The sequence below is a fragment of the Microtus ochrogaster genome, chromosome 24 (assembly GCF_000317375.1).
Source record: "Microtus ochrogaster isolate Prairie Vole_2 chromosome 24, MicOch1.0, whole genome shotgun sequence".
NCBI lineage: Eukaryota > Metazoa > Chordata > Mammalia > Rodentia > Cricetidae > Microtus > Microtus ochrogaster.
In genome coordinates, this window is record NC_022024.1 from 14,716,901 (window position 1) to 14,742,713 (window position 25,813).

General features: G+C 41.4%; 1 protein-coding gene and 1 non-coding gene across 5 annotated transcripts; both read right to left on the minus strand.

Annotated features, from left to right (window-relative positions):
- Positions 1-1,214: 1,214 nt before the first annotated feature.
- Nap1l1 (nucleosome assembly protein 1 like 1) lies at positions 1,215-25,354 on the minus strand. Of its 4 annotated transcripts, XM_005358072.2 has the most exons (16): positions 25,263-25,354; positions 18,012-18,048; positions 13,902-13,987; positions 12,825-12,927; positions 9,122-9,263; positions 8,821-8,901; positions 7,926-8,054; positions 7,126-7,197; positions 6,368-6,507; positions 5,880-6,025; positions 5,761-5,780; positions 4,969-5,091; positions 4,494-4,523; positions 3,938-3,988; positions 3,225-3,294; positions 1,215-2,589 (listed from the first exon to the last, which is right to left on the minus strand). In XM_005358072.2, the coding sequence occupies exons 2-15, from the start codon at positions 18,026-18,028 to the stop codon at positions 3,259-3,261; spliced, it is 1,176 nt and encodes a 391-aa protein (XP_005358129.1). In that variant the 5' UTR covers positions 18,029-18,048; positions 25,263-25,354; the 3' UTR covers positions 1,215-2,589; positions 3,225-3,258. The 4 variants fall into 4 exon arrangements, with proteins under 4 accessions (XP_005358129.1, XP_013205830.1, XP_013205831.1 ...); XM_013350376.2 differs by having other exon boundaries at positions 1,215-3,294; XM_005358073.3 differs by lacking the exons at positions 1,215-2,589; positions 3,225-3,294; positions 3,938-3,988 and adding an exon at positions 3,998-4,264.
- On the minus strand, positions 17,708-17,850 carry LOC113457396. Its single transcript, XR_003377983.1, has one exon. It is a non-coding gene; the product is annotated as a small nucleolar RNA SNORA48 (small nucleolar RNA).
- Positions 25,355-25,813: the final 459 nt, after the last annotated feature.

The window sequence follows — 25,813 nt, forward strand, 5'->3', positions numbered from 1 at the left end:
GCTTTACTTCATGCAAGTCTCACTTCCTGTCACCAGTTTTTACGCTATTGTGTCCAATTTCTTTTGATATCAAAGAACCTACCTACTTCTTGAAGGAAGCTGAAAACCCTGAAACTACAGCAGGATATCAACAAGAAGCAAACTACTAAGGATGTAAGTTTCCAGGGGACTGATGGAATCATCTTTAAATGAGAATTCCTAGACCATTTCCACTTCTTTAAAAACGTGTAATAAACCTTAAAGCAGTCCAAGAACTTGGTTTTTTTCTTTAAACCCAGGTTAGTTTAATGTCTAGAATTGTAAACCAGTATATACAAACAGCAGATCTCAATACCAGATAATACTGTTAATACTTTGCCACTGCCAGATACATTTACTTTTAGTAACGCAGTGGTTTACCAAACGCTGGTAACTATAAACACCGAGTTTATATAGGAATATTTAAAAACTGTGTAGCATTTGTTTCTCAAAGTCCCTATATATGCTTCCTCTAAATTATATATTCTGCAAATCAAAAATAAAATTCCGCTTAATTTATTTAAAGTCAAAATTAAAGACTAAATCTTAATACACTAATCATTAAAAATGAACTATAATCTTAAACCAAACCTGAAATCACAACAAATATTTATTTCTGCAAGCAAGATACGGCTTTCAGTTTGTAACTCAGCTATCCCCACAAATTTAGCCTTACAAATAGTAATACAAAGACTCTCAGATGCAGCTAACCCAACTCCATCATACCTACACACAAAAAGATCTGCCAAAGTTAAAGTCTTTTCTTATGGAAGAGGCAGACCCCATTCTTCTGTTGCCCACTAGCAAAGACAGAGCAGCGACAGCACCGCTGAGGAGCTGTCAGACACTGGCGGGAAACTGCAGTGGACACCCACTCTGTCCATTACCGGACCTGAAAGATCATCAGCCTTCCAGCTACTTCCTCAAAGTTTGTGTTTATAAAGAGCTGTACAGGGCTTACATCATGTCTTAGGGAAAAGAACTTCTTGACATCACATGAATAGAATAGCACTGAGAATGTAAAATCAGAAATGCACCATGGAATCTTTCTGTCCTTCATATCACAAACTCACGTGGCTAAGATTCTCTGAAAATCAATTTTATTTTAACAGGTCATAGTGGTTTAAGCACAGAATAGCTGCTCTCCAATCTTCAAAGAAATTATGTGTAGTTGTAAAAACTTCAAGTATCACCAGTATTTTATAAAATTAGATCCAATTTTATTAAGGATTTCAAATTACATATTTCAGACTTCTAGAATGGAATAGAACCATTTGGGGACTGACAAAATGTCATAATGAACACTGACCCCCACGTCCAAAGCACATTCCGATCATACAACAAGAAGCAGCTACCTGTTCACTTTGGCAACAGCTACTTCCTAAGTAAGGAAGGGAAAAGACAGTGCTAGCTCTTTAAGTTCACCGAAAACGGGATTCTATCTTTAGATTACAAACTTTAATGTTCAAGAAAATAAGCTGTGTTTAAAAGAACTATGATTACAGAAAATAGCACAAAGAATCTAATAGATAGCAACCAAGTCATTTTCAAAATAAAGGAAATAATGTAATTGGTTAAGGATTTCCAGTAGTTAAAAATCTCAGGAAGAGGTTAGTTATAGAATGTGTTCACATCCTAAGACCTTAATACTGAAATTTCACAAAAAGAATAACAGCTCTCCACAAAAGGGAAAAAAAAAGATGTCAATTTGATTAACAGCAGGAATGACATGAAAGACTGTCCTCCAAGCACAACCCGATTACCCTGGGAGGCAAAGCCCCTTCCCCAAAATGAACAGTAATTAGCCTGAGGTATTTTAAATGTGGCTCTTAGCATCTAAAAGATGTTAATGTCATCACCCCCTGCAATGGCCTCATTACCACTTTGGGATTTATTACACGTGGTCACTTGCAACACTCAAAGGGGGGGCACTAAATAAATAGACAGGAACCCTTGAATATCTTGAAGTCATGTACTATTTCATCCATTCCCAGAGTAGGAGATACACACACTCCAGTATGTATCAAGCTCGGTGTGACTAGAATGCTGACCATCACACTGTGGTACAGGGGCCTGATTCTTTTGGGCATTTAGTAAGATTGAGAAGATGTGAGAATTACCCCAATATGCCTTAACATATCTGTGAGGTAGTTAAATCAATAGTACCACCCATTCTCAATTCTCCATAGTAAACAGAAGCATGGCTAAGTGACATCCTTGAGCACTGAGTATTCAAATAAACAGTCACAAAGATACTTAGTTCTAACAAATAGAATTTAACCTTTGCTTAAAAAAAGTATGGTACAACACTTGTTAGTTTTCAAAGCCCATGTGTATGTATTCCTTCCTCCGAAGTTGGTCAGCATGGAAAACTAGGCATCCCTGAACTCAAGCTAACCCTCTGCAAGCCTCAATCAGCACAAACTGAGACATGATCCTGCGACAGCTCAAACTGTGTGACATTTTTATTTTACGCTATAAAAACAAAATTAGGCAAACAAACAAGAGAAAAATTGAAAATAGGTTCAAATGATGTAAGTCCATCCTTTCCAGGAAAGCAGAAGGTAGTCCCTACCGCAAAGAAAAGATATTTCATTAATGGAGGTTTTCAAAGTACATTTAAATACTATCAGATTAAGTTCTGGAAACAAAACAAAACAAGAAAAACCAACGCCTAGCATTTGTTCATCTTGCTTAACTAATAGTCATGAATCGACTTCTGTTACAGCATCTAAAATATAAAACTCCCTTAATAACCTCAGTTATTAGGTTTGATCCTCCTGGAAATTCTTAACCACAATTTTCCTTTCTCCAAAGTGTCAGTCACCGCATCCCCTAGCAACACTACAGAAGCATGAGTGGATGCAGGCAGACTTCAACTTGTTCTTCTACCAGCTGAAACCAACTTTGGTTCTTTAGGAAGGCAGCAGCTAAACCAAATGAGTTCAACAGTTGATTTTCATAATTGTATTACAATAGCTACATGATGAAAATATTCCAGAAGAACCAAGCTGCAGCAATAAATGAACATGCAATAGAGGATTTATATGCATTCAACATATCTGACAGAACTATAGTAAGGAGTCTAGGCAGAACAAATTGGTCTTTAAAATATCAATTTCCTTTCCTTTAAAAACTTACTGATTCTACCAAGAAAATACAAAACCATAAGGCTGTGAGTAACTGAGTCGAGCTTAGGCTATTACAGGGCAGGCCGTCCTCAAGGCCAGGCCTTCTGCTTCACTGCTGCTTGCACTCTGCAGGGTTCTGATCCTTCTGTTAAAGGAAAACAATACGTCAATCTAGCTTCTGCCTACTCGGAAATGTTCAACAATAGTTACTTTATCCGTGTTATAAAAATGAGGGCGAAAACAAGTGATGTGGGTTAGTAACAAACTATTGAATGTTAGCAAGTCACTTATATATACAATAAAGCATTATCTGAGATAATCTTCAAAATAATCACCCTGTTGGACATTTAACTAAGTCTTTATTCTCCAAGATAACCTGTTTATATTTAGCTATTACTAGACTAACTCATACCTATCCAAGTATTTTTTACTTCCCTTATATTTGCTTATTAAAAAGTACCTTCCTTCCTGCTACTTCACAGCATATGGTTGATGAATGAAATCAAATCAATCTCTGAAGAGAAGCAGCTTTTAGGGATTAAATAACAGTAACAGTGCTTGGAAGAATCCAGCACACAGCACTGCTCGAGTTCAAAGCACTCCTGCATCCAGATCTCCTTTAGCTAGCCAATTAAACACTGATTATAATTTTCCTTTGGGAGGAAAGCAATCTGAGCAATTAAGTTTTAATTCTTAGAAAGAGCCAAGTCCAAATATGGAGCACGTAGGAGTCTCATCTACTAACTTCAGTTTAAGTTACACTGAAAAGAAGCACGGGCTTTGCTCACCTTTGGGTCATAGTCAGGGTCATTTTCCTCATCTCCTTCTTCTTCCCCTTCCTATATTAAAGTTCAAAATGCATCCATGAAGTAGGTACATATTAGGAAATATTGACTCATAACGTACAGAAATTTTAGTACAAGTTACTCTATGGGTCAACAGATTCTCATGATTACAGAGTTTGTTGATAATACAATTTAATTTGAAAGCGTCTAACATGAAAAATTTCCCAACACAACTTGAGACATCCAGACAGCTTTTATTGAAAAGATTTACTGCAGCCAACGTTGGAAAAGTTTACTGCAGCTTTTGACTTCTTCAAAGAGCTGATAACCCTGCAGCAGAACAAAATTATTTGAAATAAAAAAAAAATGTTGCTGAGTTTTGCAATTTATTTATTGAAACCTTATACATACATTGTTTGGCTGTAGAATTCTAAAATCATATTTTCCAAAATTATCCCAAATCACAGAATGATTATGGCAAAGGAATACATTAATCATTCAATAATTTTCTCCTCAATGTGTTATACAGTGCATTATTTGTTCATTTGGTAAACATTACCTCATCAGCTTCTTCACCTTCTTCATCATACTGAAAAGAGAGGAGGACAAAGTGTGAGTGAGTATTGCATCAAAAGCACCCATCAAACAGCAAATGTAGTAAGTTAAAAAAAAAGCCAAAAACTGCAGAAAAATTCCCCACCTTTGTGCTAGCTACAGGCTGTAGCATTTCCTTATTTCTTTATCCTCTATACAACTATAAACACTCAAAGAGCTCTGTTGTTTCATGACATCAAATTAAAAGTAAAATATACCCATTGGTAACCAAGTTGCATCAAATCAATAATTTTTCTAACAAAAAAAAAAACCTGAAAATAATGAATCCAGATATCCTAGACACTTCTAAACTGAGAAAAGCCATCCAAAGCATTTGCTTAATTATGAATTCATCTGTCCTACTTACTAAACAATCTAACAGTCAAAGTTGCGCTATGGTGCCCTGCAGCGGCCCCTCGGCAGGATTCAAGCATACTCACATCATCGTCATCATCCTCAATAGCCTCCCCAGTAAAGTACAGCACTGATCTCGGGATTATCCGCTCCCGTAAAAAGTGACCAATTTCAAAGTCTGCAGCCAGTATAGCCTCCGAATCATCATCCTATGAAGAAAAATAATTGTCACATGCAAGTTAACTTTGCTCTCCTGTCACTTAGATCAAGTGGTCACTTACATGTTAGCAGGCCAACATATACATAAAAAAATTATACTAAATAAAAACTGGATCTATTTATTTATTATATGGCTTCTTGTTTAAAGAGCAAAAAGGCAAAAATGCAACTTTGTGACATTCCCTTTGGAAAGACTGGAAATAGGGCTGACAAGATGGCTCAGCAGGTAGGGGGCTGACAAGATGGCTCAGCAGGTAGGGGGCTGACAAGATGGCTCAGCAGGTAAGGTTCAGCGGTTAATAGCACTGGATTCTGTGGTCCACACCCGCAAGCCACCCACACCTAGTTAAGACTCCAGCTCAAGCGGATTCTATACCCTCTTCTGACTACTGCAGGCATCGTGCATACAAGTGGAATGCACACATGTTCCCGACTACTGCACATAAAACAGTATTGAATCTTCAGCAGGGATGGTGGCACAGCCTTTAATCCCAGGACCCAGGAAGCACAGGCAGGTGACTCTTTGGGAGTTCAAGCCAGCCTGGTCTAAATAATTGAGTTCTGGGTCACCCAGTGCCACAGAAAGCCTGTCTTAACAACAAAAAAATGTCTAGCTTTTTGATTTCATGTATGCTAAATTGAATAAACACTCAACTCACCAGATCTCCATTCTCAGGAACTGCAAAATCAAGAAAAGAAATCCAAATGTGAAAAAAAAAAAACACCAATATTTACAATAAGCACCGACATACACAACCAAAGCTAAGACAGGACTTACCTTCAGGAGGGGTAAAAAAATTAAAGAAAGAGTCATTGGATACTGTTTTAGTCACAGTACGAACTGTCCCACGTCCCTTGTGTTTCTGCTTCTTTTTAATGGTTTTCAAAGTAACATTCTTTCCTTTTTTCCAATCTATCTGGCACCTTAGGAAACAAAATATATAGGATTCATGGTATTTTACTACACTTGACTGCTAGATTTTAGAAGAGTATATGTAAATTTTTAGAGGATAATTAAACTTAAATAATGGGAACTTTCTAAACAAAACATTAAAGTTTACAGATTTACAATAGCAATAACATATGATGTAAAGAAAGTGAATAACATTCTTTCTCAAAACTACACATGCTAGAGCCAGACCCAGAGGAAAACAGCAGAGACTGCAATGTCCGGCAGTGCAGAATCTAGCAGGATGCACAAGGGAATGTCATACTGTAAGCTCTGCCTACAATTAAACGAAAAACACAGTAGCACAATTAACTCACCCTGTACAGCCCATAATTTCTGGTCCATCAAAAGAAAAGGGATCAGAATCATCCGGTTCTGACCTCATCCTGTAAGTCTTTGTTAACACTTCATTTGTGAAATATTCATTGGGTTCAAAGTGAAATTCTAAGATGAAACTCTTCAAAAGAAAACAAAAGTGAATTAAATGCTTAAATCGTGAATTTCAATGCATTAATTAACACCCAGCCTGACCCGTGATTTGATAAGCACGCAATGCTGTCCTCCCACTGAAACAATCCTAACAGGAATATAAGGGAACCCCTAATTATGTGAAAGCTAAAAGTAAATGAGGCACAAGACAAATATGGTTTCAAATTGAATTTATGTTAGGTAAATCTAAATAAATGACCAAGTGCCCCCTCTTTCCATCGCCCCAGAGACACTAATTTTAAATATGAAGGTGGACTTCAACACCACACGAAGACTTTATTCTTCATTTACAGCTCAGTCCATCGGTAACAGATACAGCAAGGACGCTTAGCTGATCTCTCCTCAGGGAGGCCCTTGGCACCGTCTACCTGAAGGCATTCCAGGCACACTGAACACAGTTATTGTTCTATTTTATCCACTCTGATCTAGGATCACTGAGTATCCGTACAGAATCCCATCACCAAGCGAATGTATTTAATATAGAGAGCACCCAGTGTCTGCTGCAATCCCTCACTTCTACCCCTAACTCTTGAAGGTTTAAACCTGCCTGTAAACACTACAAAACTATATATTTAAGCTGTCTTACCATGGGTTGGCCAGCATCCGAGAACTTCACTTTAATATCTTTCAAGTGCTTCAGAATAGGCTCATCATGCTCCTGCAAATTCAAATAAACATTATTATCTAACTACAGCGAGGTTTTGTATAGCAACTATGAAGCATAAAGCTTTCTCCACCGGAATGTTATGGTTTAGGGAACTGAAGCTACCTCATACTGACTGACCCATCTAAAAACTACAAAAAGCCTACGAAAGGCCTTCTTTACCAAACGTTTCCCGATTAGATCTGATGCCCTTCACCCTATCTTTTCCACACTGGTAAAGCAGGAATGCAATACACACCCGTCAAGTCCATTCCTTTCTGCTACTGTCACTGCCCAGGAATCACTACAACCCAGGCCAAGGGCTCAAGAAGTGCGGCAGTTTCCCAGCAAAGGCTAACATCTCTGCTTTTCTGGGAATAACATATTTGCAAATGAGTTAAACAGCTTTATATTCTAAGGTGCAAATATCCCCTGGATTAGCAAGTTTCAAACTGAAAATATTTCAGGGCAATACAAATGAAATACCCAAGTTTTCTCACCACCCTGCCTTGAGATACTAAAGCACAGGAAACCAGGAAGGTACTATAAACTATAAGAAGGAACCAACTGATAGTGTCAATCACACCAAAGATATTATTTTATTACTAAATTTGACCAAATACTTTGATCAAAGTCAAATTCTTTCTATAAAACTATAAGTAAAGTGAAGAAATTAGCAACCACAAATATTTGAATGTCAGACTTTTTTTTAGGTAAACAGGTTGTTTTGTGAATTAAATTACCTGAACCATATCGCTGAGCAAATCAACATTCTTAAAAACTGTCAACCAAAATTCTGGAATCCCTTTAGGGTCTTCTTTTTCTTCATCCTTTTTCTCATCTTCAATCTTGACCTTTTCTTTCAGCTCCTCCTTGAAAAAGGACAGCAAACAGCTAAATGACTATACTGGGTCTTTGCATAGGCTTTTATGACCCCTATTTCACTAAGGGTAACTTTCAACCTTCAATGTTCTGGTTTAGCTGTGCAAGTACTGCTCTCATCCAAACCTCATTTCCACAGAAATCAAGAACTACCAGGCAGATCAGGGCTGCAGGGATACCGCAGAAAACGCCCTATGTTCAGCCTGGCACTCTGAATCAGAATAATGTACTGATCAGACTCTCTTAAAAGTAGAAGGCCACGTAACACAGCACAGATCCGACACAGCTGCCATTATTCACTGCAGGCAGGGCAATTGAAAGCTGTCTGGCTCCTTGCCCGTCATCATAAAATTCAAAGGAAACCACACAAAAAGCTCAAAATAGTATAAGACAATGCCAGACTGAAGAGCGGCTCATCTGCACTATCCACACACAAAAGAAAAAGGCAATCCCTGGGTGTGAGAACACCACTGAGAGCCAGGACCTACAAAATCATTTATAACGCCACACAGCATCGATAAATGCACTTCTGAACTAGGTAGTGATGCTTTTAATCCCAGCACTTGGGAGGCAGAGCCAGGTGGATCTCTGAGTTTGTGGTCAGCCTGGTCTACAAAACCTAGTTCCAGGACAGGTCCTGAAGCTACAGAGAAGCCCTGTCTTGAAAAGCAATAAAAATTTAAGAAAAAATGAAAAACAAATGCACTTCTGAGAAGTCTTTGTCGTAGGAGACAGGAAGAGCCCGTTGGCACTCACCGAAACCTCTTCCTCCTCATCCGCTTTCCACTCACATTCTTCTTCTGTAGGCTCATAAATTGCATTAATGATCTCAAATCGCTAAAGTAAAATAAAATAAAGAGCTTGTATAAACACATTAGCACCCCAGCTTAAAACTACTGGTTTCTAATTAATGCCTCATAGATATAACTAGTACATAGCACAAGTTTTACTAATAGCACAAAGCTTAATAGTTTAATGGTTTCACTACCCATACCATTCACTAAGTATCAACCATTCACAAGTATGTTTTCCTGAGTTAAATAGCATAATTCATTACCTTATCGAATAAAGGCTGATAGAGAACAGCATACTTCCTTTCGAGATCATGAACTTCCTCATAGAACTTGGCTTCTATCTGTGCACATTTAACCTGAAGATTCTTTAGAGCGTTCACTCGTCTCTTGACTACTTTAGGCAAGCTGAAAGTTTAGAAACCAGATACATAAGAATCACAGAAAAACACAACTCACATTTTATTCACATGAAAACTGAAACATAAGTTTTTTATAATAAAGTTCAGTATGAACAGAATCTCGGTGATAGATGTGAACCACACACATGGCATACACTTGCAGAGAGGTTAAAGACAGACATATCAAGAAGCTACATAGGAAACCTGAGACCAGAGTAGTCAAATTGGGTTCATGTCTCAAAAGGCTGAACTTAATAAAAAAAAAAAAATTAACTTATGGTACCAGACAGAAAGACATAATTAATGTAAGAAAGCTAGAGTATATGTTTCAATAGAAAAAGTATGGGCAAAGAAAACTACTAAGTATAAAGACAAAAGTACACAGGCACACACAGCCATAAGTGAATTAAATTCAGTCTACAGTGGGAACATATCCTCCCTAGGAACCTCCAGACCAAGTAAACAGCTACTATAAAGAAGCAGAAAGCTTAAGCAGTTCATTACTGTGGTCAGGATGTCTTCTTCCCTCCAGTTGGGGGCTATGCACAGGTCAATGACAACACCGGAGAGTTCTCTCCTCCCACTCTGAGTGGGTGCCAGGGATTAAATTCAGGTAGTCAGGTTTCTACCTTACTGCTCCCCATTGGAATTTACAAAAATAAGAGGGGAGGCGAAGAGATGGCTCAGTGATTGAGTGCTTACTGCTCTTACACAGGACGCAAGTTCACCTCGCAGTGCCCATGTTGGACTGCTCACAACCACTGGTAAATCCAGTTCCAGAGGATCTACTGTCCTTTTCTAACTTCCCTGGGCAACCACATATGCACATAAATAAAAACAAATCTTAAGAAAAAAGAATGCCAAGGCTTTGAAGGACAGATTAAACCAGAGGCAAAGCAAAGCAAGTACACACTATGGCCAGAGACATCTAAGAGAGCAATCACAGAAATATGCAAAAGAAATCCAAATTAAAATTAAGGGCCGGGCACTCAGGTGCAGAGGCAGGCGAATCTGAGTTCAAGTCTAGCCTGCTCTACAAACAAGCTCCAGGACAACCAGTGCTACAGAGAAGCCCAGTCTCAAAAAACTAAAAAACAAAAACAATAAAGACTCTAAGAAACTTTAGCAAGGTAACTGAAGATTTTATTTTATTTTTATGTGTGTTTTGCCTGAATATCTGGAGTCAGATAACCTGGAAACTGGAGTTACGGATGGTTGTGACCCACCATTTGTTGTTTGGAACTGAACCTGGGTGCTCTAGGATTTTAAATCCTAAACTACATACATACATACATGTTCAGAAAACAGTAAACCAAAATTACACGAAAGAAAACTTGGGACAGACCAAATAAGACTTAAAATGGGCGTGATAGTATCAGTCTTTTATTATCAGTACTTGAGGCAAAGGCAGGCGGAATGTCTGAATTCTAAGTCAGCCTGGTCCACGTATCAAGTTCCAGGACAGCCACCTCCCCTCTTAAGTGTATGGGGAGAGATGGACTAAAGGCTAGAAATCTGCCAGGCGTTTCGAGCACTTACTGATCTTGGAGAGGCCCAAGGTTATGTTCCCAGCATTTTCGTGGTGGCTAAAGAGGCATCCAAGACCTTCTGACCTCCAGAGTCTGCACACAATTTCACATACAAACACGGCAGCAACACACTCAGAAACAATTACTTAAAAAGTAGCCTCAATCTCCCCAAAGCATTAAACTCCAGATTAAAAAGTACAAGGTTTTTGTTACTTTCTAAAGAAGTTCTGGCAGGAAGACAAAGAAAAATAAAAACATTCCTGCCCATTGTTAAGCAAATCTTGGCTTATAACTATAAGCAACCCATTGGAGTAAGTATATACATAAGCTTATCTCACAAGTAAGTGACATTAACATATTAATTATGTTTATCCCTTGGTGATGAGGCTAGTTTGACTTCGAATGGGGGGCTACAAATGATTTTAGCAGTATTACTGAATACACTATCATTTAAAAACCAGCATTTCTTCATATAAGCAGGAATACAATATAAAAGAGTACTATTCACAATAGGTTTACCACAAGCAAAATATATAGAAATGAATATAACCAATATTCTAAGAAAATCATAAAACTGAAAGATAGCATGTAACTATCAATACAAACATATGGATGATAAAGATACACTGCCCTGTCCATCTGTGTTATGAACGCCACTCTGACTTTCTGAGTTAAAACTGAGAGCCTTGTCAACCGTGGGAGAGCTGCAGGCAGGTGACCCTGATTCCATTTACACTTAGGACCGTGTGGAAGGAAGCATCTGTCAAGGAATAAAGAATCCTGCCTTGATCAACATGAAGACTGCCTAGAGCTGGGGTTCCCGAAGCTCCCAAAGGCCCCGTCTCAGGTGTTGTTAATTCTATGACGCTACAGCTACTAAATGTGTCAAAGACAAAAACAGACGGGAAGACCAGGGAGATCAAAGTGTTCTACTCACAGACAAATTCAACTACTTAAAAGAACTTCCTGTGTTAACAGATGGTACATGTATAAATCAAAGTTCCTAGCTAATAGTTTAATAAGAACTTACTGAAGACAAGAAGGAATGATGTTTACCTGCAGCAAGCACACAGCTGGACTCTGAAGGAAACTGAAGACCTAAACATGAGAGATCCAACCGGGCACAAGAAAGCAGGTGCTCAGAAGATTCCCTAAGCAATTAAAGCCCACATGTCATGAGCACAAAAGGAAAAACAAAACACTATCCATTTTGCTAATATAGAAATTAAGGATTTCTGTTTACCGAAGGATGTCAAAGGTAAGATTTACAGTAATTTAAGAAGGAATGATACATTAAGAATTTCTGAAAATATGAAACGACAGTAACCTCAGTAAGAAATGGACAGAGGGGACAAGTCTTGCACATTTTCTGAAAAGCAGCTCCAAGTTTACTAGACAGTACAACAAGAGCACACCTTCTAAACTGGTTGAAAAGAAAATAATCCACAAAAAAACTGGATGGCAGAGACATGGCAGATAAAAAACCACCTTCTTACTAAACATCTCTGGAAAGAAATCCTATCACCTCTAGAAATCTTGCTACAAGCCCTAAAGGAATGTTTGCTCTCTAAGTAGAAACTATCACCAAGTAACAATCCAAAGGATTTATTAAGAGTCCCTAAGAGGCGATAAAGAATGATGGGTCCCATCCCAGTACAATCTTTTTGGACAAAAGTCCAAAAGTAAAGCAGGCAACCTCAGGGCAGACACACAGAACCATGGAACATTCCCACTAAGCCAGGATAGGAGACCTTCAAATCCTAAAACTGAGTTAGGGAGCACATGAAGTAATCTGTATTTTAAAACCTGTATTTCTAATTCTGTACATTCCTAACAAACTTCTAAACAAATCATAGAAATGGCTAAGATGTTTACTTTCTACAGATTTGAACCAAGTCAAGACCCAATCTAATCATTCTTACTCCAGAAAACCTTATACTAGATACTACATTAGTGTTCCATGATCACACAGGTAAGCTTCAATGTTCTTTTTATAGAAAAGATGAATTAGGAGAGTAGGGAAAAAAAAGAATTTGTACCTTTCAATGTATCCTGTTGGTGTGTCTACCAGACCATCCAGTCTTTCCTGAAGGGCTGCAAGAATCTGAGGATTTTGCATCATCTGAACAGTCAGCTGACGCGCTTTTAAAAAGAAAGGGAGCATTGAAAGAAGGATTTGTAAAACCGTTTCTGCAGTTTTCACGGAACACCAATCATGAAGTCTTCCTAAGAAGCCCATAAAATGTTGGTATGAGGAGATGTGTACAGTAAGCTAAGGACAACCCAGCACTCAGAGAAAAAGCCCAGGATTTCTCTAGACCATCATCACAAGCACAATAAACAAAATCCTCTTTCCTGTCATTCCATAGTTCACACGGGGAAGCTCGATGCTTTGTGCCAATGCCTACTCAAGTCTCAACAAGTTCCACTTACCAGAAAACTCCAAGTGCACTTTAGGCTAGAGAAAACTGAAGGTGTTATCTGGATGTTTATGCTTGATGCGTAATAAAAATGGGCTTTTACTTTATGTACATTTAATTGAGACTATAACAAAATCATTTAATTGTATTCTTGCAGACCAATTTGCTTTTAAAAGTAATTCAGTAACTAGATGATACACAACTATAGTAACAGACATTTAGCAGCATCAATTACAGCAACTGAAAAAACACTGGAACTCAGTATTTTCATTATTTATCTGCTAGGTAAACTCTCACTGAATTCACATACATTTATATGTGCCCTTTTGGGGTTTACTAGGGTACATTTGAAAAAACAGACACAACACTTTCTACCTTAATTAAATAGCAAACATACTTTAGATGCACTGCCAAGTTACTGCCACTTCCGACCCTTCTGGTGTGACACAGCTAGGTGCTCTAACTCCAGCAATAGGTGAAATGTTATTACATTCACTTAGCTTCCTTGCTTACTGCTTCCTTCCTTACACAGGAACACATACAGTTACTACACTCAAGGAATGGATCGGGAGATAAGGGACAATGGACAGGGAGGGGGGGGCCCAAAGAAGGGGGGAAGAGACAGTTCCTATTTTACTCTCCTCTAGAGTACACATGCCAGCAACTGCTGGCTCCTGAAGTAATTTAAAAGAATACCTTTGATTTTTGTTTCTTCACCCGTTTCTTCTTCTTCTACTTCTTCAACGTCATCCAAATCTTGATCAAGTTCAGACTGTTCTTTGCTACAATGTCATAGCATCACACCATAGTTTAAACGTATGAATTACAAAACAAAATTACAGAGACACTTCATTTTCCAATTAAAAAAAAAACTTTGTTCTTTCAAAGGACAGATATTCAAAAGTATTTCTGTTTTCTAACTCTAATACATAGTACTAACTGAAGTCCTTCACACATCCACTTAAAAACCATCTAGCTAAAATAAGCCAGCTTCAACTTCAAAAATGCAGTCTGGTAGGTCTGCACCCTCAGGAAGCATGCTTTCAAGCTTGTATCCAATGCCTGCATATCAGTTAGGATAGCAAATTACCAAGACCAAGTCCGTTTTATAACTAAATAACTGGGCAGGCTTTGGCAAGGACATTTTATTTGCTGTTGTTTTGTACATTTGTTTCATGTAGCCTATGCCGGCTGAAGGCTCTGAACTTGATGTTTCTGCCTCTACCTTCCAGAGTGCTAGGATTACAGGCCTACACCAACATGCCCAATCTATGGCAGGGACTTGTAAGGTTGTGTTTACTTGTTGGTGGTGGCAGTTTGTTTTTTGTTTTGGACAGTTTCCCTGTGTACTTCTCTAGCTGCCCTGGACCCCAGAGGATGATCAAGTTCAGATTATCTCCGATGATTCTGTCCTAAAGCTTCAAAAATGATTTGGTTTCTAAGATTTCACTGTCATAGTCAGGATGGCATGGTGACAGATATCCTATCTCAAAAACAAGCCAGGTAGTGGTGGTCACACCTTTAATCCCAGCACTTAGGAAGTAGAGGCAGGCAGATTTCTGTGAGTTCAAGACCAGCCTGGTCTACAGAGTGAGTTTTAGGACAGGACTACGGAGAGAAACCCCATCTTGGGGGAAAATCTCTGCTTATGAATATTTTACATCACAACAAAGATGGAAAAGTAATGTTTAGACCTTTGAGCCAACTCCTTGCTTAAATTTTAGCCAGGACAGTTTCATTAAAAGAAAGACATCTTTCTCACTGTCTTGGAAAACGCTACTTTGTGGACATGAGATTCCGTTTAGCAACAAAGAGGGTGGGGTTAAGGACAACTTTCCTTTATATTTTGGTTTTGTTTTGCCATATGTAACAGGGCAGCCTACAAACCAGAGTACTGAACTCGAGTAGAATCTCTGACCCTATGACGTCAGGGCTAGTTCCTGGGACAACTCCTTAGGATCTTCTGTGCACGCACAGCCAGGGGCTGCTGTTAGGTAACACGCAGCCGCCGCTCTTATTTATGCTCAAATATTTACTCCAAGTCTTTAAAAGACATTTCACAAACCTTATCATATGGCCAAATCCAGCCTACTTCTGTTTCTATAAATACTACAAATTTGTATTAGAACATAGATATAGTAACAAAACAGCAAGGATACTGCAAGCAGTTTTAAAGGCTCAAAGTAATTAAAGACACTCCTAGGCCTTCCTTTCTCAGTTTACTGGCTCTTCCTTTTGAGGGCCCCTTCTCTCACCTTCCCAGGACTAACAGCCACACAGAATTAAATGGAGGGGAAGGGGAATCAAGCTGTTATAATCAATCTGCAGTTTTAATTGTTTAAAAAATGATGGCTGCTAAGACTGCAGATTAATGACATCCAAGTTTAACTCTTTCAAAATCACCAACTCAAAAACAAAAAAAAAAAAGGATGAAAGTATTTAAAGGGTTAAGACTAACTATCAAGGAAAGGGGAACCAAATTTTGAAGGCAGAAGAAAGAAATGACAATCAAATTTATTAAAATCTAAGTAAGAAATGATAGGACAGTCTTCAAGAATACAAGCTAACAGTATTGGTAACATTATTGAGTGCCTAATATGACTGCTTATAAAACAGACGCTGAAAACCTCCCTAGCTGCCTCCTTGATGACAAAGTGGAACCCAATCAACTCCCAGACACTACTCACCAAGAAGTCATAGCAATGACCCTACAGCAGAGTCCCACAACAGACCCGTGTGCTTTCTAGCCAAGTACCATTAAATCCCAGATCCCTCAACACCAATTTTAACAAGCAGATGATCAAGCACTAACCCATTAGAAAAAAAGATCGCAAATTAATCAAAACCAAGAGGAGAAAAGAGTAGACAAGACTAAATAGGAAAGCAACATCCAGAGAAAGACAGTGAACAAAGACCAAGAGAGAAGTAAAGCAAGATTTGAGGATATGAACAGAAATATAGTTTCTGTATCTGTCCAGAAAGAGCAAAGAGGCAAAGATGAAGAACTGAAGATAAGTTGAAGACACTCTAAGACAGACATCTAACAAGAGCTGCAGAGAGAGAAGAGGCAAGAGAACAAAGTCAAAACGTGCCCTCGACAGAACGAGAACCACTCGACCGGGCAACTGAAAGGGCCCACTACTGAATTGCTGTATCAAGTAATAAAAATTAGACAAAACTAAGTATCTTCAAAACCAAAGCCAAACTAAAGAAATTTATCAAGCTGGGCAGTGGTAGCACATGCCTTTAATCCCAGCACTCAGGAGGCAGAGGCAGGTGGATCTGTGAGTTTGAGGCCAGCCTGGTCTACAAGAGCTAGCTCCAGGACCCTGTGAAACTTAACAAAAACAAATGCAATGCATATGTGATCAAAGAACTGTGGCTTCTGAATTTAAACATCACACCGGAGGCAGCCCCTTCAAAATCCTGAGTAAAAAGCATTCCTTAGAATTCTAAACCATCAAGTATACAGGCCAACAGTCATGCTAAACCATCAAGTGTACAGGCCAACAGTCATGCTACATGTCAAAGTAATCTCCTTCCTCGCCCTCTTCTAAGGACAGCAAGCATGTACAGACATGGGAAATAGACATAAATTTGTATTTGTTCACCTTCTGGTAAAGTTTCAGTCCCTCCCCCTACTCCATGCCCTCATTATCTAAAACCACCGCAATCTTAATCAACTATTGTGAGGAGCTGGGAGACTACTGTCAAATTAAACACGACAGAGCAGCCTATCCCATCCTCCCTGACCATAATCTTACAAGACATGCCCCCACACTAATGGAAACCTGCTTACACCTGTGTTTCTAGCTGCCACAACAAACCTTGCCAAGCCTCAAAAAAGTTAAGCCACTAAAGCAACACCGCTTTACAAAGCTAAGTCAGTGCTTCCTATTCAGTTCTTACAATTCAACAGTCAGCTTGAGGGGACAGCTCGGTGGCATGTATGAAACCCTAAATTCAATTCTGAGTACAGTCCCACCCGCACCCCAAACCAACAGTAACATTCTAAAATAGCAAAGAAATGAATGAAAACAAAACTGAAGAGTCCTTACAGTCGGGGTGAGAAGGTAGAGCATGCAATTGAAGGGCTCAGGGGGAAGAGTCCAAGCAACCTTCTCACTGTAACTTGTGTGGATGCTGTTGCTGTTCCGATTCTACATGTGTTTACACAGTGTTAATAGGAAGAAGGCTGAGAAATGCATACAGGCTATTCTCAGATAAATACTTCTCCCAAGTATTTATGATCTACCACCATGCTCAGCACTTCCTTCTTTGGGTTGTAGACCAGGCTGTCCTTGAACTCACAGGCCTTACTGCCTCCCAAGGGCTGGTGTGTACCACCCCATCCAGGGCACAGCACTTTTTTAGGACCAAACACTGACAGTTTACTGTCATTTGTTCTAGAACACACCCTGCAGACCAGGCTGGCCTCCAACTCATAAATATCTGCCTGTTTTGGCCTCCCAAATGCTGGGATTAAAGGCATGTGCCAGTACTTATGTGCCCTAGGCATGAAACAGCTTTGGCCACCAAGACAGGCATCAAGCTAGGATGAACAAAGGACTCCCATCTGCTCTGTCCCTGGCTGATATAAGACAACACCACCACCAAGGTGTCTCTTTGCCCATTGCCAGGGACTGGCTTACTGAATGAGTGATTACATATAAAGTATTTTAGATTAGATATTCTACCCAACTTCCCACAGACCAGGTACCAAAGGATGTCAGGAACACATTTTCACAGTACACAATTTGATGGCCACTAACTATGCCACAATACAAAGAAACATCTGCCACTTACTTGTCAATGTCTGCCATCTTGTAAGAACTCCAAATATCTGAGAAAAAAAAAGAATCAGTATTATAAATAAGCATGATTTAAAGCTAAGAAAAACTTGAAGTGGAAGACTATAAATCAATAAAACATAATCTAGTAATTGTGTATTCCCTTTAAAATACCATGCGTTAAAAAAATGGTGCCTTTAATCCCAGCACTCAGGGAGGCAGAGGAAGGCAGATCTCTGCTCCATAGACAGTCAGGACTGTTACAGAGAAATCCTGTCTTGAACGGCACCCCCATTTAAGGAGAAGACAATACTCAGAGGCGAGGTGTTGCAATTTCACACCTGTTACAAAGAACTGTGGCTTCTGAATTCCAACATCACACTGGAGGCAGCCCCTTCAAAATCCTGAATAAAAAGCATTCCTTAGAATTCTAACCCTAACCATTAAGTGTACAGGCCAACAGTCCTTTTCTAAATATTAGTTGTCTTTACGCAAAAACTTCTAATGACAATGGTCAATTTTTACTTAGCCCCTCAGTATCATTTTTTGTTGTTTTCAGAAGACAGGGTGTTTCTCTGTGTTACAGCCCTGGCTGTCCTCTAACTTAGAGATTCACCTGCCTCTGCCACCTGAGTGCTGGGATTAAAGGCGTGCAAATACACCACCTTAAAAAAAAAGACGGGTTTTCATCATATAACCCTGGATGGTCTGGAACTCACCATGTCAATCAGGCTAGCTTCAGAACAGGTATATCTGCCTGCTTCCCTAGTGCTGGGACTTTGTGTTTTGATCCCTTTTATTTTAAAATGACATTTATTTATTGTGTGTGTCCCGTGGCATGCATATATTAGAACTTACAACTTTACCCAGTAAGCCATCAAATACTTTTTAACTCTAATTCATTTCAAAAATGTTGCTTAGCTGTGTGTTGGTGGCGGCGCTCTAATCCCAGCACTCGGGAGGCAGAGGCAGGGGGATCTCTTTGGATTCAAGGCCAGCCTGGTCTACAAGAGCTAGTTCCAAAACAGGCTCCAAAGCTACAGAGAAACCCTATTTCAAACCCTCCCCAAAAACAAAACAAAAAAATTTTTTTTGCCTAACTACTATCCTTTTATGAGTCTAGAAGGCTTTGAAAATCTAATAGTTCCTGCATCTTTCAACTATTTTATGAAAACTGAATGGCCCAAGTAAGTACTTTGGAAGCTAACGCAGGAATATTATTGATTGGTAGACGACAGCCTGAGCTAAGACTGCCAAAAACCTATCTCTTATGGCCATCCCCTTGGGATCTAGACGCTTCTAAAGATGTCCACTGAATCAGGGTTTGGATGAGGAAAGCGCAGTAACAAAACCCAACACTACTGCAGCTTAAAGAGCACAGTTTAGTTCTCAGTCCTGTGACCATCACTAAGGTGGCTCAGATCTGCAGGGCAGCCTAGCTCTGCGGGACCACTCAGAAGCCTTCCAAACTTTTGGGAATTGGCTTCCCTGCCCTGTTGAAGACTCAGCCACCAAAAACATCCGCACAGCATCAGCAGGGACAGTGAGAACACGAAAAGGGCGCTGGGAATGTCTTCAGACTGAAGCCCAGACAGCGCTGTCATTGCCGCTCACACTGTATGGCAAGAACTTAGCAACACACATCCCATTGGACAGAGTATAACGGGAGTACATGGGTGCTGATGTCTCAGTCACAGGGGGTCACGGGTGCTGTAGGAATCAGCACGTTGGCCCTCATCACTGAGAATGAGTCCTGGTTCTCTCTCCATCCCTTCCCATTTGCTTTATGCAGTGTGTACTGAAATTGTCTCTAGCAGCAGTGTTTATAAAATGTTTAGTAAGCATTACGAATACTGATTTAAAATTGTGAAGAACATTGATTCTTAATCTCTAATGAAAGCAACTGGGATTATATGTTCTGCCTATTAAATCACTAAAGATTTCTTTCGAGACAGGGAAACCGGGGTGAACACATGTTCTTAAATATGGGTTAAGTTACTTTTCCTAGAAAGTAATTTGGCCACGGGAATTAACTGCACACTACACTAAGCTACACTTCCAGCTCCCTAAGACCTTTGTACAAAAGCATAAGAAACAATAATAGTTCCACATAACAAGATAGTAAGGACAAAGGAGTTTTTTCCTTAAGACAGGGTTTTACTCTGTAGCCTAGCCTGGCCTAGAACTGTATAGCCCAGGAGACTCTCCAACTGTTGGCAATCTTACCTCAGACTCGGAACAAAAGGATAGTAAGCATGAACCAAGCTGACACCATTTTTCATTCTGTACTATTTTGTTTTACAATATGCACCAATGTCAGTGAGTAACACCACAGAACTTGCTGGGTTAACTAAATACTGCATCTAGCCAACATTGCAGCTGTTAGTCATTCACAGTTAGCATGGAGGTCAATGCTTCTGCAAGCTAATAGGTTAGGATGATATGCCACTTAAGAGCATACTCTGCAAGGGATACTGTGACAGCTGACACTGTTAACTGGGCAGGATCTAGAAGCACCTAAGGCCAAGCCTCTCAGCATGCTTGACAATTATGACATGAACTACAGTGAAAAAAAAACCTTCCTAAATGCAGATAGGAGCATCCTATGGGCTAAGTGAAGGAGTGCTAACCTTCATCTCTCTAACCAGTCGATTTAAGCCCCTGACACCCACCATGACTTCCTCCCCATAATGGAAGGGAAAAGGGAGAAGGGGGCGGAAGGAAGGAAACCTTCAACAAGAGACAACCACCTATTGAAGATAACAAATAACTAAAAATTGACATCAAGCTAAATAGGTTGGCTTAACAGTAAAATAGGTTCAACTGAGAAATGGACTAAGTTGCCATACTGCAAGCATGGCAGAAAAGAAAGAAAATATTAGAGATTTAAGATATAACAAGATCTGAGACTGAATACAAATTCTACAAGTATATAGGATTTAATGTTAAGAAACAACTAAAATATTCCTGAAGTGATCAAAGACCCCAATCCACAGATTAAAAAAAGCCCTATAAACCCAACTTTTCTGCCAAAGATAAAAACTCAATGAAACATGCTGATATAGCAATAGAAAGACAAAATATTGCCATGGGTGGTGCACTACATGTTTGATCTAAAATCTAATGATTTTAGACCATAAGCAACCTCACTAGACTATTCTATTACATACACCCTTCACTAGAAGGGAGTGACTGCAGGCAGGCAGTCTAGGGGAAGAGCTGTCTATGTACCCAATACTTACAGCTTTCTGTTTCCACATGCTTACCACTCACTACATCCTCAGGACGTGCTCAAACTGGAGTGATACCCCAGTGGGGAGCTACAGGGGTATGTCCCATATCCAGCTAAAATATTTCCCACATCATTAGAGCAGTAAAACAAAATACAACCCCCTAACCAAAGTATACTACCACAAAAGGAAGAAACGTCAGGACCGTTATCAGAGAAAGTTCAATGTGTAACCCAATACTGCACAGACCATCTCAATGGGGAGTTTCTAACTTCCCTTAAGTCAATTATTAATCTGAACTGAAAGGAGTAAAAATTTCCACAGAAAAAGGTGAGGCAAAACAAAAGCCCTGTCTACACACACACTGATCATCTTATGGTCTTGGATATATCAGCTAGACACCAACTTATCTTCTGGTCAATCGTTTTCTGGGAAAATTCCCATGCTATTCATCAGCAGACATTTCCTCTTTAGAAAATAACAACTGATGATGAAGCAGTCACTTTAAAATGGGGATGGTTTAATAAGACTCCAGGAAACCCAGTTCTCTGTCTCCCCCCTCCCCCCACCCCAAGGTCAGAAGTGGCTCTTCTGGAGCCCTCTCACCAGTTCAGGACACAGCACCAATGGCTCCAGCTGAACCTCACAGTTTAAACGCTTTTCATTCCAGTGAAATCAAAACTGGCCAGGCCACATATTAAACTCCCAAACTAAATGGACGACCAAAGAACATTACCTTCTGTAAGTACAAAAGCTTCCCGTGGTAGAGTATCCTCGAACCCAACAGCAGATGTGGAAGGGACAGGCGTCTGACAAAAGCCCTCACTTACCAGTAACAATTTATCTACACGCACAGCTTATATATGCACAGCCACTATTTAATTACATGCAAGCAAATTCCATGTTGGAACAAAATCACCTACTACACTATAGCTTTCTGCCACAGAAAAATCCAGAGCAGTGCTTCTGAATTCCACACTGGTGTCCAGAACTTCCAGTCTGACAACATCCTTTATAACTCAATATAAAGCCCTTAATCCTAGCACTCAGGAGGTAGAGGCGGGAGGATGTGTTCAAGACCAGCCTGGTCTAGAGTGAGTTCTAGGACAGCTAGGGCTATGCAGAGAAACCCTGTCTGGAAAAACAACAATAAGAACCCCACCAACAAAAAGGGGCTCGAGACATGGCTCACTGCTTAAGAGCACTTGTGTTCCCCGAGAGACCAAGAGTCCACTCTCAGTGTCCACTCAGGCTAGGATCTGACATCCTTTACAGCTACCAGGCACAGACGTACAGTGAGCAAAACATGATTTAAAAGACAAAGTTATCGTTGCAAAACTAAGGAACTCTAGATAAACTTTTTACCACGCTAGACCTGTTCTTGTTAAAATGTCAGCACTACCACCTAAGTCGTACAGGTTAGTTTCAAAAGAAAGTTAATGCTACCAGACAGCATTAAATAAACAAACGAATGAACGATGCGGATGGAATTTAAACAATGCCGTGCCTTTAGTCTCTGCGTTCCACAGGCAGAGGCAGGCAGATCTTACTTCTGGGGCAGCTTCATCTACACAGCAGACATGTAGTAAGAGGCTGTAAAAACAAATCAAACCTCACTATCATTGTGCCTAGACTGTTCCCCCGGGAATCCTTACAGTTTTCTAACCTTTACTCCTATGTGAGTGGGTGTTCTGCCTACATGTGTCTGCACACCATGCATGTACCTGTTGGATCCCCCAGGACCAGAGTTATAGACAGTTCTCAGCTGCAATGTGGGTGCTGGGAATTAGAACCAGGTCCTCTGGAAGAGCAATCAGCGCTCTTAACCCAAGCCAGCCGGCCAGCCCCTGTAGTACTCTATTCTAGGGAAATCACAGCTCATTTCTAGTGTAAAAAGAATATAAACAAAAATGTGAAAAGCTTTACAAAAAAAAAAAAGAGAGTCCAGATACATTTTTAGAGATGAAAGGCTATTCCAAGGTATAGATGTTACTTCTTTTTGGCAGGGTTTCTGTGTAGCTTTGGAGCCTGTCCTGGAACTCTGTAGACCAGGCCGGCCTCGAACACCCAATTAAAGGCCAGGCCCACCACATCTGCCTGGTGTAGTAGTTACTGCCTACAAACCCAGTAGGTAGCATGGTCCAGTGGCCCGTGATTGATGAAGAACTAAACAGGCATGAAGCAGCCATTTCCACCACCTCAGTGCACAAAACAAGAAATTTCTTTTAGCTCCCCGAGGCAGCAAATAATGAAATAAGCCATAAAATTTTAGTCACATTGGCTCTGCCAAATTTTTTTTTATCTCAAGAAAAGCCAGATCAGGTGCCACACTCAGTATTAAACAAGACTAAAAACAAAAACCCCCAGGTATTTTGCAACAGATAAAACTGACAAAACTGCCTGGCGGTGGTGGCACAGGCCTTTAATCCCAGCACTCAGGAGGCAAAGGCAGGCAGATCTCTGTGAGTTCGAGGCCAGCCTGGTCTACAAGAGCTAGTTCCAGGACAGGCCCCACAGCTACAGGGAAACCCTGTGTGTGTGGTGGGGGGGAGGGGATGGACTGACAAACTTTTCTCGCTGATATGTTGAGTCTTTAACTATTTAATAATCTAAATGCTGACTTGAAAAGAACACCTATTGGTTAAGATTTTATGACAGATGTCTAAGCCCCTACTAATGCTAAATTAAATCCTCCAAATCCAGATTTGGAATTAAAGTAGGTGTATAGTTTAAACCTGGGATGTGTATTTCAACTGTAAACAAGCTTGAGACACAAGAATTCCCCAAGATCACCGAAAACCTCGTTTACCTGCAGTTAGGTTTCCCCTAACACAACGAAAATTTCTCTGGATATTAGTGCTTAGAGAAGTTTTGCTGGCAACTGTTTTCAAAAATAACAAACTCTTGTGTTGGTTCTCCTGAAACCAGGTTAGTATTTTGAGTCCTTAAAACGTTGTCTTCTTGGAATTTTAGAAACAGGAGATGGTATGAAATAGGAGCCCTTGAGGGCAGGCTGTGCCTGGTTCACCCATTGATTCTGGAAGTCTAGCCCTCCTGGCAGGACCTGTCTTCTCCCTTCATTGCCACTCCTGAGATCTTCACAGCAATGTGGCGCACTGAGCTCACTCGGTATATATTAATGCCCTGCTCCATCTCATCCTCCATCCACTTCATCATCCCGGAGAGGAAAACTACGTTGTTGTTCTATTAGACTGCGCCCCCCCTCAACAAACCAGCCTCCTTCTTTTCAGCTAAGGACCACTGAGTTCTAAGGATACTTAAGATCAAGTGCTCCCCACATAAATAAGAGCCCCGGGCCAAGGTACCCAGCGAACTTCTAGCTGTACCTGTGAGACACAAAACGCTCTCGTTAAAAACAGCTAAGCTAAATGCTTTTGCACGTGTTAACCCCTTAACAACCCTGGCCGAGCAGGCTTCTTACCCCCCACCCCCACCCGCCCCGACCCCATCCTCCCGTGCGTTTGCACATTCTCCTCCGGGGAAGCGTGTGCAACCTCAGGGCTGGTCCTCGTCGCGACCCTCTTTGCCTACAACTCTTGGGGGGGGAGGGGGGAGTCGGGTGGGCCCGGGCATGGCGGGGGAGAGCGGGGGTCTCCCGCCGGCCGCAGCGCGTCTCCCACGTGCCCGGCTCCCGAGCGCAAAGGCCTCGGCCTGCGCAGCCCCATCCCTCCCTCCCCGCGGGGGGAACTCGCGCCACCGTTCTTTTCCATTCACCCCCACCCCACCCCCGCGGCCTGCTCGCCCTGCTCCTCGGGGGGGGGGGGGACACCGAGGCAGCGGCGGCCCGGGCGACCCACGCGCTCAGCGGCGTGGCCTCCTGCTGCTGCTGCTGCTGCTCCTCCCTCGGCCTCGCTGTCCCGCGCGCCCCGCAGCCGGCGGCGCTCGCCGGGGTCCCCCAGGCCGCACGGCCCTTGCAGAGCACTGCCCGCGGCCTCCAACACCCCGACATACACACACACACACACACACACACACACCCCGCAGGTCCCGATCCCCGACCCTCCCCCAGCTGTTACCGTTCCAGGAGGCTCGGACGCGGAGCCGGGCGGCCGGAGCTGCGCAGGCAGTGACTCAGGGCGGCGGCGGCGGCGACGGCGGCGGGAGGAGCGGGAGGAGCGGGAGGCGGCGCCGCGAGCAGATGGCGCTAAAAGAGACCAGAGAGCCCGCCGCTCGCGCTCATATACAATTAGCGTCAGCACGTAGGGCCGCTCCACCGCCCTCCTCCCCCCGCCCCCTGGCCTCGGCGTCGCCTAGCAACGGGCGCGGGAGGCGGGCCCGGGCCCTGTTGCCTAGTAACAGAGCCGTCCTTCTTCTCCCCGGGAGCCCTAGGCTTCCCGCCAGAGTGGGTCCTCTGCTCGCCGCGCACCCCGCGGTCTCCTCTCCCCTCCCCTCCGCGGTGGGATGGAGATCCCAAACTCACTGCGACGACCCTGGTTCTCCTTGCCCGCTGGGTTAGGGACAACAGCCTAGTCGCCGGCTTGCTACATCCCGGCTCAGATTCCCATCGGCACCCAGGCCTAATTCCTGCAAGTCTTCCCCCACTCCTCTCCTCTGAAATCGTTTTCCC

Excerpts from the sequence above, each read along its gene's own strand:
- Nap1l1 (XM_005358072.2), bottom strand. Across the intron at positions 8,902-9,121 it reads ATCAGCCTTTATTCGATAAG|CGATTTGAGATCATTAATGC; the intron begins GTAATGAATTAT and ends ATTTTACTTTAG. Across the intron at positions 3,989-4,493 it reads AAGGTGAAGAAGCTGATGAG|GAAGGGGAAGAAGAAGGAGA; the intron begins GTAATGTTTACC and ends ACTTTAATATAG.